The following is an 18,713-nucleotide window of genomic DNA, read 5'->3' on the forward strand; positions in this document are numbered from 1 at the left end:
ACATAATACAGCCAAATTTACAGCTCCTCTATGATGCATACATTATTAGAAGCCAGTAAGAAGAGAATTTAAAAATGTTTTAGAATGTTTAGAATTATAGAATATGTAGTGACACACAAGAATGACTTCTTTCTAAATGAAAATACACAGGAAGGAAATAATTCTTTCTTTATAAAAATCAGATCATATTTATCTAAATACCTTTCTCGTTCTTGTTTATATGTTCAGTTAGAGATTTAAAAGATAAAGATATACTTCAGTTCAGTTGGTCAGTTTGGAAAATATACATAGATTTACTTTCCAGTTGTCACTTAGCATCTAAGCTGTACCAGATTAAAAACAGCTCCTTAGACTGGTGGACTATTTGCATCCCTTGTCTCTACTCTCTAAGGATGGAAGAGGAGGGAAGGAAAGGAAGGGAGGGAAAGAAGAAAGGAGGGAAGAAAGGAAGGAAGGAAAAAAGCAAGGAAGGAAGGAAGGAGGAAAGAGGGAGGGAGGGAAGAAGGAAGAAAGGAAAGATGGAGGGAGGGAGGAAGGAAGGAAGAAAGGAAGGAAGGAAGGAAGAAAGAAAGAGATAGTTGGCCTAATATTGTACAATAACTGAGAATTGTGCCAAAACAGAAATTGTTAATCATTCTTCCCAGACTGGTGCCAACATAGTGGAATGCTGACCAGCAACTTGTTACAACTCCTTTTTATATGTTAAAGATGAACATATATCCAGATAACAGAAAAAGAAATACTGGGTGATTTTTTTGAGGGCATTGACATTGATTGTGACTGGAGCTGAGTGTGTGTTGTTCTTTTTTCAGGTATGCCTATTACTACACAGGAATCGGTGCTGGTGTGCTTGTTGCTGCATACATCCAGGTGTCATTTTGGTGTCTGGCAGCTGGAAGACAAATTAATAAAATTAGGAAAGAGTTTTTTCATTCCATAATGAAGCAGGAAATAGGCTGGTTTGATGTGCATGACGTGGGAGAGCTTAACACCCGGCTCACAGAGTAAGTACCTAGTTGAATGTTTAGCTTCAATCTGGTTCTCATTCTTCATGAAACGAAATAGCTATCACTGGATCTGTTCAGCAATGTCAGTGTCTCACACAGAAGTTATTGCTAGAATGTGTTTATATGAGCAGCAACCATGTCTCATGCTCCTTCTTTCCCCTTGTACTCTTTCAGGGTGTGGGGGTGGGGAGTGCATGACTGGCACTGAAGGGGCATTGCACTCGTTAAAATCAATAAAGACTCTGAAAGTGTTAGCATGGCAATGTGCAATAGAGAAATGATACAGTACTTTGGGGGAAATTTCCCAACCATTTAGAATGTCTTCCTTGCCTATTTCTTAAGTATATTATGTCCATTTTCAGAGGCTTACTGCAGTTTCCTGCTATTAATGATAAAACTTCTTACTAGAAACTGATACCTTGCCAGTTAAAATGAGCATACACATAGGTTCTACCTGTAAACTGATTTATCCAAGCGTATGCAAAATAGCACACAAGGAGGAAAATTCTGCATTTCTGCAGTTCTGGAATTCTGTATTTCTGACATTATCTCTTAACACTATCTTTTGTAGTGATGTCTCCAAAATTAATGAAGGGATTGGTGACAAAATTGGAATGTTCTTTCAAGCAATGGCAACATTTTTTACTGGTTTTATAGTAGGCTTCACACGTGGCTGGAAGCTAACCCTTGTGATTTTGGCTATCAGCCCTGTTCTTGGATTGTCAGCTGCTATTTGGGCAAAGGTAGGTGAAGCCTGTGAATTCAAATTTAAACTCCATGACTCTGTGGAAAGGTTTTTAACTATAAACATTTTAAGGAACTGCTCAATACTTGTTTTAAATCTTCTTTAAAAATCAGGACTCTCTGTTGTCCTTGCCATTTGACAAAGGGATGAGAAAGAAGGAAGGAGCACTTAAATCTCATCCTTCACTTCCATAAAAAATGACATGTGAATTCTTAAGATCTGTCTTCTGTAGTATACAATGCCATAGTCACTTATCAAGCAGAGATTCAAATTCAGTGAACACTTCATGTACCATTCAGTCAACATTTTTAATTTTTCCATGTTTTGGATTATATATTTTGTTCACTTTGTAAATTGACTTTATAGATTGATCACAGCTGCAAATGTCTCTGTGTTATACATATTTACACCCATCAGTGTACAAGTAACTTATGAGGAACTATACTGCACTGCTGGTGGGAGTGTAAACTACTTCAGCCACTCCGGAAAGCAGTTTGGAGGTTTCCTAAAGAATTGATAATAGACCTTCCCTAGATCCCACCATACCACTCCTGGGCATCTACCCTGAGCATCATAATCCAGGATACGATAAGGACACCTGCTCAACTATGTTCATCTCTGCAATATACTTTTTTTGTTGGTTGTGGGGCTTGCACTCTGTGCCTGGGCACTGTTCCTGAGCTCTTCATCTTAAGACTACTGCACTACCCCTTGAGCCACAACGCCACTTCCAGTTTTCTAGTGGAGATAAGAGTCTCATGGTCTTTAATGTTTGGGCTGACTTTGAACCTCAATCCTCAGATCTCAGCTTCCTGAGTAGCTAGGATAACAAGTATGAGCCATTGTGCACAGCTTACCATATGCTTTTGTTTAGGATTATGGAATGTCATGAAAGAAAAGAAGAGACAGATATGTTGCATTCTCTATATCACCTGATAGAGTAACAACACATTAAAATAGCACTTTGAAATATTAAATTTAAAATATTTCCTGGTGATCCTCCTTATTACTGGCCGCCTCCAGTATGAACAGCTGGGGCATCTCAAGGTTTCCAGAGAAGCTGAGAAGCGTTGCTAAAGCAGGTTCTGGGAGCTGCCTCTACTCTGAAGACCTGTTTGCTCAGGGATGGAGCCAACATCATAAATTCAGACCTAGTGCTGTGCATGAATCAGAAGATTATAGAGGGGCAGCTCTAGGAAGAAGAGTTTGAGAAGTTTGGAAGGCCTGATGAATCAGTGGGATATAGTTCAGTTAGCAAATAGGACAGATACGTACATACAGTACAGTTTCTGCCTATGTAACATCATTTATAAATACTCATTTCCCTACAATCAGCCCCATGATTGCTTCTTTTATTTTCACAGAAGAAAGAAAGAAATGCACTCTTAAAAATCAATACAACTTTAATTTCTTTGCATGATGGGCAGGAAGAGTCATATACCTGCGAAATTGAGTCTCCAGATACCCATGAAAAACTGTGATGCTGTTTAACCAGAATTTTATTATAAAGTGGTTGTTTGTAATCCTTACTAGTTAGTGGTATACCTTGTCATTCCTGGTATAACTAGTAACCTCATTGCTTTGCCCTCAGCAATTTTACCCACACCACAGCTCAGTAATAATTTATACAACCATACCTTGTTTCCAAGAGATAGGGATTGTGGATTCAAAGCAGTATAGGCACAGATTTACATCGTGAATATTGAAACTTAGCAAATTCCTTAACTGCTTATGCTTTTATGCATGTATACATATACAGCAGAATCAATAACTATTTCACTGTGCAGTTGAGAAGAAAATATAAGATCACATGCACACAAGGTGACAGAGTGAGTGTTCAGGAACCAGGCAGAAGGATCAAGGAACTTCTAGGAAACAAAGGTGTCTTTGGTGGCTGAACATATTGTGCTTAGACTGACAATGTGAGTCCTTTTTGATGTCACTTAGTCTCCTACATTCTTCTACACTCGGACCATAATGCTTCTAGCTCTCCTCCATAATACTGTCTAATGGAATCAGAGTACCATTAATAATTACTGTATTGAGAGCACATTACCATTGCCATTACATAATATATAACTATTTATTATATATGATACATGTTATGTATATATTTCTTTATTTGTTTATGATTATGCAGTGATATGTATTTTGTTTCCTAAAATTTAGTATCTAAAAGTTTCAAGTATACTTATTTAGATAAGCATTCATGATATGCATATTAGGTGTGAAAGTTTACAATTAATATAAATCATTTTGTGGTATCTCAGCATGAAAAAGAATTTTAAGTGGTCCATAGAATTAAGAGTTATGCCAAAATAGAGAACATTGTGAGGAAAGACAGCTGAAAAAAGAATTTGATTCTTTAGCAGGATCTATATATCTATAACTTCAACATTTTTAATGATAACAATGTGCATTTTAAACAGATATTATCTTCATTTACTGATAAAGAACTCTTGGCATATGCAAAAGCTGGGGCAGTAGCTGAAGAAGTCTTAGCAGCCATCAGAACTGTGATTGCCTTTGGAGGACAAAGCAAAGAACTTGAAAGGTATGGGCCTGTCTTTTTGGAGTACTAGAAATGTTACATTTGGGTCATCTTATGTGCCATTCTGGATGACAGAGTTAATTTTCAGAATGTTCTCAATATAAATGTTTTCTTAAGTAACTTAGTGGATGCTTTATTACATTACTAATATTTTGAAGAAGTTGCAATTCTAGGTATGCTGTGCTTCAAGGAATTTTGTTTTTTTGAATTTTGTAAATGGGCAATGAGATTGATATAAGATCCTCGGCTATATAGTACATTACATATATCTATTTTTTGTAGTGAGCTAATTTTTATTCTTTAATATTGAATACTTTGCATGAGATAAATGGGGATATTTTAACATGTCTTTTATAGTCTTTATCCTCATCAAGTGAACCCATAGTTTCATGAAGCTTAAATTCTAACAGAATGGAAAAAGTAAATAGTAAATTAGCAAATACCTAGTATACCACTTAGAGCATTACTTAGGACACTAAAGTACTTTTATCATAGATGGAATTATTTAGAAAGGCATTTTATGGACATTAAAGTCATTAAAAAGTACTTTGAAATAGGATCAGTGAGTGTGCTTATGAGCATGAGGAGAAATTAAATTTAGTGGAATAGGATGTACCTTTGAGTACCTTTGAGATTTCATACACGCTGAGAAAAAACGAAGATTGGATGGCTGGGAAGAAGAACCTTCCATATTTCCTGAGTACTTACTCTAAGTACTTGCCTGTGTCCATAGAATTGGTGTGACTAGAACTTCCTTGAAAGAGAGGAGATTCAGGTGGTCAGTGATTAGAATACAGGGAGAAAAGTACGGAATATATCGCAAGAGCACAGGAAAGGAATGAAGATGTTAAACAAACAAGTGATGTTCCATGTGACTTCCTAAGATCATTTCTTCTTAAAAGGTTTGATAAGGAGTGGCTGAGAGCTGTCAAAGGGTGGGATCTAGGACCATAGGGAGAGTTGATGCTGTGATCCAAGGGAGAAGGATATGGAGGTCCAATTTCAGGTCAATACAGGAGGATAACAAGTTTCCCCCTTTCTATTTTATTTTATTTTGTTTTATTATTATATTTTTGTCAGGGTATTACATAAAGGAGTTATAGTTAGTGGGTGCATTACTTATTGAACATTTATACCCCTTCTCATGTGTCCAGGGGAGAAGGATATGGAAGTCAATACAGGAGGATAACAAGTTTGAGAGGTAGAAATGACAAGATTTTTTTTTAGTATCATCATTTTGTTTTCTTTTTGCTTCTCGGTTCTTCTCTTTCTTTTCCCACATAAGCAGTCAAGTCTTACTCTGACCTTTCTAGCATTATGTCTCTAGTTTATTAATTAATAAAAGATGAATGCTTGTTTTTTAAGCAAGACATTTTCCCCATGACTCCTTATTTTGTCTTATGTATAACATAGTACACATCTTATATTTGTTAAATAGTATTTCACTTATTTCATTATTGCTAGGAGAAAGAACTTTAGAAGACAATTCCCTCATAAATAACTCTGTAAGTCTAAGTCCCAGTGCTCTCTTCTACAAGAAGGAAATTAAATAGTAATAACAATGACAGACAAAAAGAGAAAATTCATGCATACACCAGGATTGGGCACATTCTAACTACTCATCAACTATCATGCAACTCTGACATATGTCCATACCTTACAAGTATATGAGATAATTTTCTCTTTCTCCCAGGTACAATAAGAATTTAGAAGATGCTAAGAGAATTGGAATAAGGAAAGCCATCACAGCCAACATTTCAATGGGTGCTGCTTTCTTGCTGATCTATGCATCCTATGCTTTGGCTTTCTGGTATGGGACTACCTTGGTCATCTCCAAGGAATATTCTATTGGACAAGTGCTCACTGTAAGTTATATTTGGGTTAAAAGAATACGTTTTGTATACGTATTAAATACTACAAAAGGCATGCCTTTGTAACTTAAAGGATAGAAAAGAAATTAGAAGCTTCTAGCAAGTTTTGTTCTTTTTTTTCCTTTCTTTTGCAGATCTCATGGATAATCTCCTCTCTCTCCCTCTCCCTCTCTGTCTGTCTGTCTGTTTGTCTCTCTCTCTCTCTCTCTCTCTCTCTCTCTCTCTCTCTCTCTCTCTCTCTCTCTCTCTCTCTCTCTCCTCCCTCCCTCCCTCCCTCCCTCCCTCTCCCTCTCCCTCTCTCTCTGTCTGTCTCTCTCTCTTTCTCTCTCTCTCTCTCTTTCTTTGTGAGTCATGGGGCTTGAACTCGGCCTGTGTACTGTCCCTGAGCTCTTCAGCTCAAAGCTATCACCCTACCCTTGAGCCAAGCCCCACTTCCCATTTTCTAGAGGTTAGAGTCTAAGGTCCTTTTGTGCCCAGGCTGGCTTTGAACCCTGATCCTCAGATCTCACCCTCCTGAGTAGCTAGGATTGCAGGTGTGAGCCACATGCCCAGCTCATGGACGATCTCTTTTACAGCACAAATAATACTAACATTGCTTATCTCACAAACATGAATTTTCATTTGATCGGATTATTTCCTTCTACTAATTATGATATTACTAATTGTTTCATTTTCATTTTCTGATTTTCTATTCCCCAAAGTGGAAAAAATGTACATTTTAATTTACTTTCAAGTTCATTTGAATGAGTTTCATAAACTTATTAAAGTACACGTTTTAAGTTATTCAAAAAGGAAATCCTATTGGAAATTTTTCTGCAATGTAGAGCTTTGTACAAGTACAGAAGACAGAAGACATGCCATTTTATTTTATTTGTATATATTTAGTATATGTTATATATTTATATATGTATATGTATTACATATATGTGTAAACTGTTTAAGTAGTTGTACAAAGTTCCATTTATAGAGAAATACATCTTGATCAAGGTCCCCAACATTCTCACCCATCCTACCCAATGAACCACTCCCCTTACTTTTCTTACTTTTGCAGGATATACATTGAATTTTTTTTTTGCCAGTCTTGGGCTTAAGCTCAGGGCCTGAGCACTGTCCTTGTACTTTCTCAAGGCTAGAGCTCTACCACTTGAGCCTCAGCACCACTTCCGGCTTTTTTCTATGTATGTGGTACCGAGGAATCAAACCCGGGTCTTCATGCATGCTAGGCAAGCACTCTACCACTAGGCCAAACTCCTGGCCCCTATACATTGAATTTTTGACTGCATTTTTTTCTCCAGTACTTTATCCCTTCATCTATTCCATCCTCTGACCCACCATATCCCTTTCAAGTACCCATTTCATTCCTAAGGAGTCATACTGTTTGAGTTCTCCTCAGAATGTACCATATTTCAGTTTATGCAGTTGTGTACATTTGCCTCCTGCTTGCAGTATCTTCCCAGAGGGGGACCACCTAAGACAGGCACACTCTCGAGTAAGGCAAGCACCTACTAATGAAATACTTAACACAAAAACATGAACTCAGATGAATATTCACACAAAACAGCTTATTTAGACATGTCTTGCCGATGGGAGTTGACCCACATGTCCTCTCAGACATGCCCTGTTACCGACAAGAACCCTAGAAGGGGGTTAAGGCGTCCCTTGACCATTCAGGCCTTAGAGAGATTGCTGCATCCAGCTTTTCCTCTCTGTTTTAGGCCCATAGTGCACTTTTTAGAAAAATACAGACATACAGGGCTGTCGACCAACTTCTACTTACCTCTGGATGCCTTTGCTTTTAACCTGGGCGTCTTTTCTGAGAAAGGATGTAATAGGAGTGTAAAGGCAGACCACTGCTTATAAAAAAAAAGCAATCCTTTATCTCAATAGCATAAATATACAAATTATTAGGAATTAATGAAAGACTTGGGCACCCTGGTTGGGCCGCCCCCATGGGCATATTTTTTTCATATATTATTTATTGTAATTAATAGAAGGGTTACATTGTATTCACCAGATAGAAGGGGCATTACTTCATAAACATTGATACCTTTCTCATGTCTTGGCCCCCATTTTACTCCCCCCACGCCTGACCCTCATCTTGTTTTATCCCCTTCCCTATCTGATTTCAAATAACCAAATATGCATATATACAATATATCAGATAACAAGGTAAAATACTGTAACAATATGAGATAACCAAGAGACAGCAAAAGAGATGAGAGATAACATAGTACATTAAGGACAACAATCACTCATTGTATGGCTTTTGTTCCTATATCCTGGAGGCCCTTTCATTTAGTGTCATACTATGTATCTAGGTTTTGTTCTATTGTAAATCTCTGCTAGGAGAGCCCAAGGTTTCTACTGATTATGACAAATGAGGGAAACCATTGAGCCTATATTTCTTTGAGTCTGGCTTACTTCACTTAATATGATTTTTTCTAAGTCTTTCCATTTCCTTACAAATGGCGCGGTCTTTCTTTCAGACAGCAGCATAGAATTCCATTGTGCATAAATACCACATCTTGTTGATCCACTCATCAACTGAGGGACATCTGGGTTGGTTCCATATCTTTGCTATGGTAAATAGTGTTGCAATGAACGTCGTGCTAGTGGATTTAGTATGTCTGGATGATTGGGTAAATGCCATTTAGTGGAATTGCTATCAAGACTATATATATTGAAGAATGTTTTAAAGAAATATGTTTACTTAGTATTTACCAAAAATTTGGATGTTAACTTTCCTATTTACCTTGTCACGTTTCTTTCCATTTTACCTCTTGGTAATATAAATAATAATGTATGTGCGTGTATATAATACGTATATATGTATATATATAAATGTGTTGAATTGAAATCACTTTGTTCAACTACTTAAAGCATAATAATATTTTTCATTATAATTAATAGAAGAGTTACATTATATTCATCAGAAGGTATATTACTTCACAAATATTGATGCCCTTTCTCATGTCATTGTCCCCATTTCCCTCCTCCCCTCCCCCTCGCACAACTTGATTTCCCCCTTCCCTCTCCTATTTCAAATAACCAATTAAGCATATATAAAATGTATCAGATAACAAGGTAAAATATTAAACATAATAGTTTTAAGATATATAAAAATGTAGTACTATAGGTGGGTGTGTGGGGCAGATGTGTTTAATCCCAACACTTAGGACACTGAGGCGGGAGGATTTTGTGACAGACTGAACTATGTATAAAATTCAAGACTAGCCTAAATTATATGATTCTGTATTCAAATGGATAACAAAAAGATATGTTGTAATATGTCTCTCCCAGAACTTACATCATTTTTTCACTATGCAAGGAAGAGTAATTCTGCATTCTAAACACACTAAATAAAAGTACTTAAATTTAGCAATGCTCAGTGGCTCACACTCAAAACAGTACTATGCAGGAGGTGGAGGTGGAGACTGATGAGATGGTGGTTCAAAGCCAATCTAGGGAGGAAAATTCTCAGACCCTGTGCTGAGTGTGGTGGTACATGTATATCATCTCAGCTATGGGGCAAGTATTAGTAGAAATATAGGCTTGAATTGCAGATCATAAAATAAGATTGTAGGCTAGCCTCACCACAAATGCAAAGCTCTGTTACAACAATCAATGAAGAAAAGACTGACAATATGATTGAAGGAATAGACAACTGCTTAGAAATTATAAAGCCCAGACTTCAAATTCTCATATTGCCAATAAATGGTACTTGATTTTTTACTTTATGTTTTTAATTCACTTACTTTTTATGCTCTTAATTGTCAAATTGTAGTTGCATTATTGTTTCTTAGAACATATTCTGGGGAGGGAATAGGGTGACTTAACTGAAACATGATGTCATCTAAAGATCTCATAATTGAAATAATTGGTTGTGATATATCTGGATGCATTCTCTTAATTGCAAACGTTGAAAATATTTTAACACCCAGTATTCTTATGTTGCCTTTCTAATTTAAAATGAAGTTAATATTACTGGAAAAGTATGACATGGTTATGGCATAAAAAACTATGTAAATTTGTTTTCACGTTCTCAGGTCTTCTTTTCTGTATTAATTGGGGCATTCAGTATTGGACAGGCTACTCCAAACATTGAAGCATTTGCAAATGCCAGAGGAGCAGCTTATGAAGTCTTCAAGATCATAGACAATGTAAGTCTCACATGGCTCTTTGATCATCTACACGAAAGACTTCCCAATTCAGAATCAACCTGATTTTCATTTTATCCAGTTCTGTCATTGAAAACTTACGTTGTGGTAATCTCCCAATATTTTTCATCTCTTTAGAAGCCAAGCATTGACAGCTTCTCTTCGAGTGGACACAAACCAGATAATATCAAGGGAAATTTGGAATTCAGAAATATTCATTTCAGTTACCCATCTCGAAAGGAAGTTAAGGTACCATGAAAAATTATTTTCTATTTGATGAAGAATTTCTGATACTTTCCCTTAGAGATTTTCTTTTAAAGGAAAAAGTGGATTTGAATGAATTGAATGTCAGTTCACACACAGTGTCTGTATCTGTGGACTAGCCTGATGCTTATTCTCACCCAACTTCCTAGATCTTGAAGGGACTCAACCTGAAAGTGCAGAGTGGGCAGACAGTGGCCCTGGTTGGCAACAGTGGCTGTGGGAAAAGCACAACTGTGCAGCTGATCCAGAGGCTGTATGACCCTACGGAGGGAGTGGTGAGTGAGACGTGCAGCCACCTCATCTTGTGCCCATTTCGGCTGGAAATGAAGAGAAGTCACACTCGTTTTACAATTCCAGGTCAGCATCGATGGGCAGGACATCAGGACCCTCAATGTAAGGTATCTGCGGGAAATCATTGGTGTGGTGAGTCAGGAACCAGTGCTGTTCGCCACCACAATAGCTGAAAACATTCGCTATGGTCGGGAAAATGTCACCATGGATGAGATTGAGAAGGCTGTTAAGGAAGCCAATGCCTATGACTTCATCATGAAGCTGCCCCACGTGAGTCTGCTTGTCCTTCTCCTTGCCATTCAGAGATGCACAGAATAGGGCTTTGACCTACCGCAGTCCTCACAGTTAAGAAACCCTGGCACCTTGGAGGACACTCTACAAAGGAAGTCCAGATGGCTTTGGATTCTTAAGCCCCGGCAGTAGCATCTAGTGGTAGACACATTTGCTTTGAAATTGAGATTTGCTGTTGCTAAGTTTTAAAGAAGTAGAGTGTATCACTGGTAGGAATTGAATGGTTTGGGGAATTACTTTCTAGTTTAAAATAGGGACTAGGATAGCTTATTGTTTAACCAAATCCTCCTGGGATTTTTCTTCTGTAGAAATTTGACACATTGGTTGGAGAGAGAGGGGCCCAGCTGAGTGGTGGACAGAAGCAGAGAATCGCCATAGCCCGTGCCTTGGTTCGCAACCCAAAGATCCTCCTGCTGGATGAGGCCACGTCTGCCTTAGACACAGAAAGTGAAGCTGTGGTGCAGGCAGCTTTGGATAAGGTATGTAATTTGAGGTCAAACCAACTGTTTCAAAAGAATTTCCACTGCTATATCTTCTTTACCTCACCTTAGAAAAGAAATTTTTGACAGCTTCTAGGTGGTCTTGAAACTATAAAATCCAAAGCTCTACTCTAGCATCTTTGAACATTTACTTTATGGAGAGTGTACACATTATTTATGCACAAGGAAATTTATTTAGTGACATTTTAATTTAGAAGATGTTTGTGAAATCTTGTACTTGCAAATGCACTTTTAAGCCTTAAATAAAAAGCTTCAGATCTCTGAAGTTATTTTTTTCTCTTATTTCTTAGTTCAACATTATTCTCTGATTTTTTTTTCAAGCAGCAATGGGTACATTTTCTACTAAAGAATGTCAATCTTTTCATTTAAATAATGGGAAATATAGATCTTGTAAATGTAGCTAGAGGTATACCCTGGTTATTTAGGCTTTAAGACTTTGTAATATTGTGAACAGAAAACGCAATCCAAAGGCACCTTGATTTTCCAAGATATTCAATGATTCTTGAGGCATCTGGGAGATAGTCTCTCATCCTCAGGACAGGGATAGAAAGCCTATGCTATTGAAAGCTTGCGTGAGTCTTGAATCTCTATATCACTATTGACAAACCATAAAACTTAGACGCTAAGGGTTTCCGAAGTGTGACCACTACATGTTTAGGCTTTTGTGTCTGATGACCCGGAGAGAACCAAAAGTGTTTGGGGTTAAGCTATGCCTTTCAGTAACAAAAATGAACCTCATGTGCTAATCAAAACATTGTATGTGGTTGTAAATATTGTCATTGTGGTTAATAGATCTGAACGCTAGGAAAGCAGCTTATTGAACATTTTATGAACTAAAATCAAGACAGAATTGTGACTGCTTTTTGTACCTCTTCATTTTGGTTATGTTTTTGTATTTGCCGTACGTATTTTTTAACTCTACAACAGAAAAGATACCAATGTAGAAATGAAAATAGTTTAGAAACAAAAATAATTTTAGAAAGAAAATAATTTTCTTTAGAAACATTTTTCTTTAGTGTATAAATTTTGGAAGGATATTTTGCATGCTTCCCCTTTCTCCAGAATATCCAAAGAATTAGGTCACTGTTTTCTATTTTTCAGTTTTTTTTCTACCAGATTTTCCTCTACTTTGTCAAGAAAAAAAAATCTAAATTAGAGGGGTAGAGGAATAAAAAAGGGAAAGAAAGAAAGAAAAAAAGGAAGGAGGAGAGTCAGAGGAAAGGAGAAAGGGAAATAGAAAAAGGGAAAGGAAAGAAACAAATTCCTGTTCCCTCTAAAAATATTAGTGAGACTGATGAAGGAGGCGGTGTAGACTATGATGCATTGCAGTTACAAAGCCATTTGTTGAATGGTAACTCTGATGTACAACTACTTAAAATATAGTTTAAAATGAGATCAAGTATTTAGAAACATCTACAGAAGTCTTGAATTTCCCTTTAATGCTTGATCTTTGGAACAAGAAACATTAATGGAGCGCTTTCTGTAGATGTCACAGTTCTGAGTTTGATAATGTGTTAGATTATTATCAAAACTGCCCTAAGAAATTGGTACTATTATTGTTGTCATTTTGCATATGAACAAACTTAGCCTATACACAGTTTAAAGTATGCTGATAAAATCCTAAATGTCATAGAGGAAGATTTTCTTTTTTTTTTTTTATTTTTCTTTTGGCCAGTTTTGAGGCCTGAACTCTGGGCCTGGGCACTACCCCTGAGCATCTTTTGCTTAAGGCTAGACTTCTACCATTTGTGCCACAGTGCCACTTTGGGGTTTTTCTGAGTAGTTGCTTGTAGATAAGAGTCTCACAAATTTTCCTGCTGGGCTGACTTTGAACCACAATCCTCAGATCTCAGCTTTCTGAGTAGCTAGGATTACAGCCATGAGCCACCAATGCCTGCCTAGAGGAAGAATTTATTGCAGGATAATATAATGCTGATGCCTAAACTTTATTACCTCATATTCCTATGCCTTTATTACTATGAGACTTGGTAAGTCTGTAGGGATTATTAGACTATACTTTTAGAGCTCGTATTCTATGTCTTTATTATCTCATATTCCTATCTTTATTACTATGAGACACAGTATATTTGGTCCCTAGGGATTACGAGTCAAACTATACTTTTAGAGCTCTCTGGAGTGCATGTGTGTTTTGATTGGTCTCTACACTCTAATGTAGCTAGCTAAGGTAGACTAGCTACTAGCTAATGTAGACTAATGCAGCTAAGCATGCCTGATAGCCTAAATTTAATCCTCTGTAGACTCCTCCCTTCAGGAAATAAAAACCCTATTTATTACTGTAAATTGAAGCTGATAGATGTTAATATACTTAGAGACATAAAATAATACTCTGTCATTATGATGTTTGTAGTTATATTTACTAAGATTAATCAGTATTTTAAAGCTATTTAAAGACTGTGTCCTATAACTTCAGCCAGTTTGGTAAATGCAAGTTGGTTGGGTGGGTTTTGAGTTGTAACGATTAGTGATTAGCATAGTCACTCTGTCTCCTTAGGCCAGAGAAGGGCGGACCACCATTGTGATAGCTCATCGCCTGTCTACAGTTCGAAGTGCTGATGTCATTGCTGGGTTTGAAGATGGAGTCATTGTGGAGAAAGGAAATCATGATGAGCTCATGAGAGAGAAAGGTGTTTACTACAAACTTGTCACAATGCAGGTATGGTTTAACGCTACAGCTTTCCTAAGATATATTTTATTTTTATTTTTTCTATATATTTTTATTGTAATTCATAGAAGGGTTACATTATATTCACCAGGTAGAAGGTGCATTGTTGGGGCTTGACCTCCATCTCTGAGGCCGGATTCCAGCTCAGGTGCAATTAAAGGGCTTTGGCCAGGCATTCACTCCTTGCATACCTCTCTGAAGGCATCTCTGTATGTGACTCTATTGAGCCCCCCGCAGCTTCTCGGGTCTCGAAGCAGTGCAGGTCTCCCTTTCCTGCACTTGTCCCGCCCAGTACCTAAAAGTCCGCTCCAGACCCTTAGTGGTAGCAAGGTGGCCCTCTTCCTATTGGCTAGCTTCCCAGTTCCCACCTTTTCTTACCCCAACAGTATATAACTATTTGCCTGACGCAATAAAGAGAGATCATCGCAATAAAGAGAGATCAGCAGATCAGCAGAGATCATTGGAGAGATCTGATGCGCTTTCATGGTTTACACAACTCCTGACTCAGTGTGGTTTTTTCTTCCCTGGTAATTGGGGGAGGGCTAGGTCATCGATACTTATCATCTCGCTGGGCTCCGAGGGACTGCAGACTGGCCCTGTGTGTCCCTCCCCGTTCCTGAGTTGCTCCCCAGAGTAGCAACAGCTGACCTCCATCTGTGCATTGCTTCACAAACATTGATATCCTTTTTCATGGTTTGGTCCCCATTTTCCTCCCCCCACTCCCGCCCCTCATCTTGTTTTCCCCCCTTCCCGATCCAATTTCAAATAACCAAATATGGATATATACAATATATCAGATAACAAGGTAAAATACTGTAACAATATGACATAACCAAGGGACAGCAAAAGAGATGAAAGATAACATAGTAGATTAAGGACAACAATCACTCATTATATGGCTTTTGTTTCTGTATACTGGAGTTCCTTTCATTTAGCATCATACTATATGGTCTTATGTATCTAGGTTCAGTTCTATTGTAAATCTCTGCTAGGAGTGCCCAAAGTTTCTACTGATTATGACAGATGAGGGAAACCTTTGAATCTGGCTTACTTCACTTAATATGATTTTTTCTTAGTCTTTCCATTTCCTTATAAATGGGGCAATGTCGTTCTTTCTGACAGCAGTATAGAATTCCATTGTGTATAAATACCAAATCTTGTTGATCCACTCATCTACTGAGGGGCACTAAGATATATTTTATTGAAACTGGGTATTGCTTTTTGTATGCTGAAAATAATCTTACTTGACTTAGTTATCTTGAAAGGTAGAGGGAAATAAATACTTTGGGAATATTGGATCAGCCTATGTTATTTTATTTTATTGTGAAGAGAAAAAGAAGCTAAAAAGGTTATTTAAGGAAAAGTTTAAATATTACATTTCAACCTAATCTACTAAGATTTAAAGATTAACTATTCCCATGTGGCTACTGAGTGGTACTTAATTTGGAATGTTGAAATATGGTAAGAGTAAAATATACTACAACTTATGAATGCTTACTACTAAAAGAAAGGAACACTTCTCAGTATTTTTATACTAAGATCTGTTTGAAACTCTAGTATAATGAGATATCATGGATATATCATTAAATAATTAAAATTGATTTTCCTCTTTTCACATTTCTTAAATGTAATAAATACAAAATTTTGAGTGACAAATGTGGCTTATGATAGGGCTTATATTGATGTTCTGTTGATAGCACTGACCCAAGGAAAACTTGACTATGCCTAATACCTCAGAAGCAATGCTTATATTCTACACACAGAAAGCATGCCATGTGGATCAGCATATTCATCAGGAATGCTAACCATTTCGAGGTTTCCATTTTTTTTTTTTGCCAGTCCTGGACTTAAGCTCAGGGCCTGAGTATTGTCATTGAATTTTTCTCAAGGATACAGCTCTATCACTTGAGCCTCAGAACCACTTCTGGCCTTTTTTCTATGTATGTGGTACCAAGGAATCAAACCTGGATCTTTGTGCATGCTAGGCAAGCACTCTACCACTAGGCCAAACTCCTGGCCCCTCCATTTTAAAAAATACATCATACAGAAAGAAGCAGCATCCAAGTGTCTGTGACACATAACTAGCTTCTCAGAGTCCTGAGATCTGAAGATGGAAGTTCATAGCCAATGCAGAAAGACAAATCCCAGACTCTTATTTCCGATTAAGTTCTAAAATCCTTGAAGTAGAAGTATGGCTGAAAGGTATAGTGGCAGGAAGAGTGGAGAATATGAGGCCTAGAGTTTACACCAAGTACCAGCTCATGAACTTCACACACACACACACACACACACACACACACACACACACACACACACACACAAGAAACAGCAGTTTAACTGAATCTCCTATCATTAGTTCAATTAAAATATCATTTTTCTTCTTAATACTGCTATATAGTGATTAAGTTTTCATTGGTTAATTGACCCTAACTAGCTCATACATATTTCTCATTTACTTTAGACAGGAGGAAATGTCACTGAATTAGAAAATGACCTTTGTGGACCTAAAAGTGAAACTCAGAGCTTTGATATGTCACCAAAAGATACAGGATCCAGTCTAATAAGGAGAAAATCTAGTCGCAGGAGTATCCGTGGTCCACAAGACGAAGAAAGAAATCCTAGTACAAAAGAAAAGGCCCTGGTATGGATGACAATAAACAACTTTATGTTCCAGTGTCTCTCTTAGTTTTATGGGATGAAGTTGCAAAAGTAGGAGTAAAAAAATGTTTTTCTAAAATCCTTCCAACTATTCTCTAGCGTGTTCTAGAGAACACAATTAGTTCAGAATTTCAAGAATGGGAATTACTGGATATATTTGTAGGATTAGAATTTAATATATGTAGTAGTGGCTCGTCAGATACTAAAAGTTCTATTCTATATGTCAATATTTATAAAGATTCTTGTCATCTTCTGAATGTATGGTAGAAATACCATATATCTCTTATAATATAAAGAGGTCTGCACCATAGTGGAATCTACCAGTCTTTTTTTTGAAGCTAAATAATCATCAAAATTAATGGGAATAATAAGGGTTCATATTCATTTTCAAAAGTTGTGACTCAGCCAGATATGTTGGCTGATGCCTGGAATCCTAACTGCTCAGGAGGCTGAGATCTGAGGATCAAGGTTCAAAGCCAGCCAGGGAACAAAAAGACCTGAGACTCTTATTTTCAATTAACCTCTAGAAAACGGGAAGTGGGGCTTGACTCAAGGGTAGAGTGGTAGCCTTGAGCTGAAGAGCTCAAGGACAACACCCAGGCAGAGTTCAAGCCCTATGACCCACAAAAAAAAATGTTGTGACTTGTTGAAAATAGTATTTCATGAAGTCAATAATAAATTATTCTTCATCTAGCTTCTTATAATTTTTTATGTTTTCTAGGATGAAAATGTACCTCCAGTTTCATTCTGGAGGATTCTAAAACTGAATTTAACTGAGTGGCCATATTTTGTTGTTGGTATTTTTTGTGCTATTATAAATGGAGGCCTGCAACCAGCATTTTCAATAATATTTTCAAAGATTATAGGAGTAAGTATTGATGTCCTTTTTATATTTACTTATTGACTAAAGGTCCATTTAAACACAAGCCATAGAATGCATGCCATTTTATGTGAAAACAGTTACCTTAATGATCTAAGAGTACAAGTCTGGTTTGTGATAGGAAAGCTTGTTTCATAATCATTTCTTTCTCCGGGATTCTATGCAGGGCTCTGATAATTTCTTAAGTCCCTAGATTTTAGTTCTCTGAACTAGTCAATTAAACTGACAAAGTGACATTTCCATACCTGTCAACATTGAGCTCTAAGCAAAACTCATGATCCGTTGTCTCACCAGAGTACAAACTGGCTTTCTCATTTCTCTGACTAAGAATAAGCTGTCCTGCAATATAGAAAACTGCCAGGATGCAATCCAACCTAGTCCACTAGCTGTATGAAATGTCATTTTTGTCTCACTAGGGCTGAAATACAGATTAACAGCTATGTGTTGGCAAGCTGTATGTATCTGTGACAAACACCTGTGAGAGACTACTTAGAGGAGGGAAATTTATTTTGGTGTTGGAGCTTTTTACAGCTTTCTTTGATTTTAGAGGTTTCAAGTCAAGGTCAGATGGATCCTTTGATTTGGGCTTGAGACTAGTCATAAAATCATGGCTGTGGTAACATGTGGTGATGCCAGTGGGAGCCTGCTCCCCTTATAATGGAGAGGAAACAGAGGAGAGAGAGGGAAGGACCAGGGACAATGCATACTTCTTCCAGGACATTTTAGTCATAGTGATGTACTTTTCATTTGCATTATTGTACATAGTGGGCTCTGGTCAAATGGGCTGGACTCTATCTCCTTGAGTTCTCTCCATG

General features: G+C 37.3%; 1 protein-coding gene across 1 annotated transcript in view; it reads left to right on the forward strand.

Moving 5' to 3' along the window:
• The window catches only part of LOC150063185 (ATP-dependent translocase ABCB1), a 48,816-nt gene that overhangs the window by 11,051 nt on the left and 19,052 nt on the right, over nucleotides 1-18,713 (forward strand). The window contains exons 3-14 of the mRNA XM_090332868.1: nucleotides 813-1,004; nucleotides 1,579-1,750; nucleotides 4,182-4,306; nucleotides 5,997-6,168; nucleotides 10,221-10,334; nucleotides 10,470-10,580; nucleotides 10,745-10,870; nucleotides 10,953-11,156; nucleotides 11,486-11,656; nucleotides 14,190-14,351; nucleotides 16,822-17,001; nucleotides 17,740-17,886. Of these exons, the coding sequence (XP_090188994.1) occupies nucleotides 813-1,004; nucleotides 1,579-1,750; nucleotides 4,182-4,306; nucleotides 5,997-6,168; nucleotides 10,221-10,334; nucleotides 10,470-10,580; nucleotides 10,745-10,870; nucleotides 10,953-11,156; nucleotides 11,486-11,656; nucleotides 14,190-14,351; nucleotides 16,822-17,001; nucleotides 17,740-17,886 (1,876 nt within the window). The remainder of the gene's footprint in view (nucleotides 1-812; nucleotides 1,005-1,578; nucleotides 1,751-4,181; nucleotides 4,307-5,996; nucleotides 6,169-10,220; nucleotides 10,335-10,469; nucleotides 10,581-10,744; nucleotides 10,871-10,952; nucleotides 11,157-11,485; nucleotides 11,657-14,189; nucleotides 14,352-16,821; nucleotides 17,002-17,739; nucleotides 17,887-18,713) is intronic.

Source organism: Megascapheus bottae, chromosome 5 (genome assembly GCF_031878675.1).
Source record: "Megascapheus bottae isolate mThoBot1 chromosome 5, mThoBot2.hap1, whole genome shotgun sequence".
Classification (NCBI taxonomy): domain Eukaryota; kingdom Metazoa; phylum Chordata; class Mammalia; order Rodentia; family Geomyidae; genus Megascapheus; species Megascapheus bottae.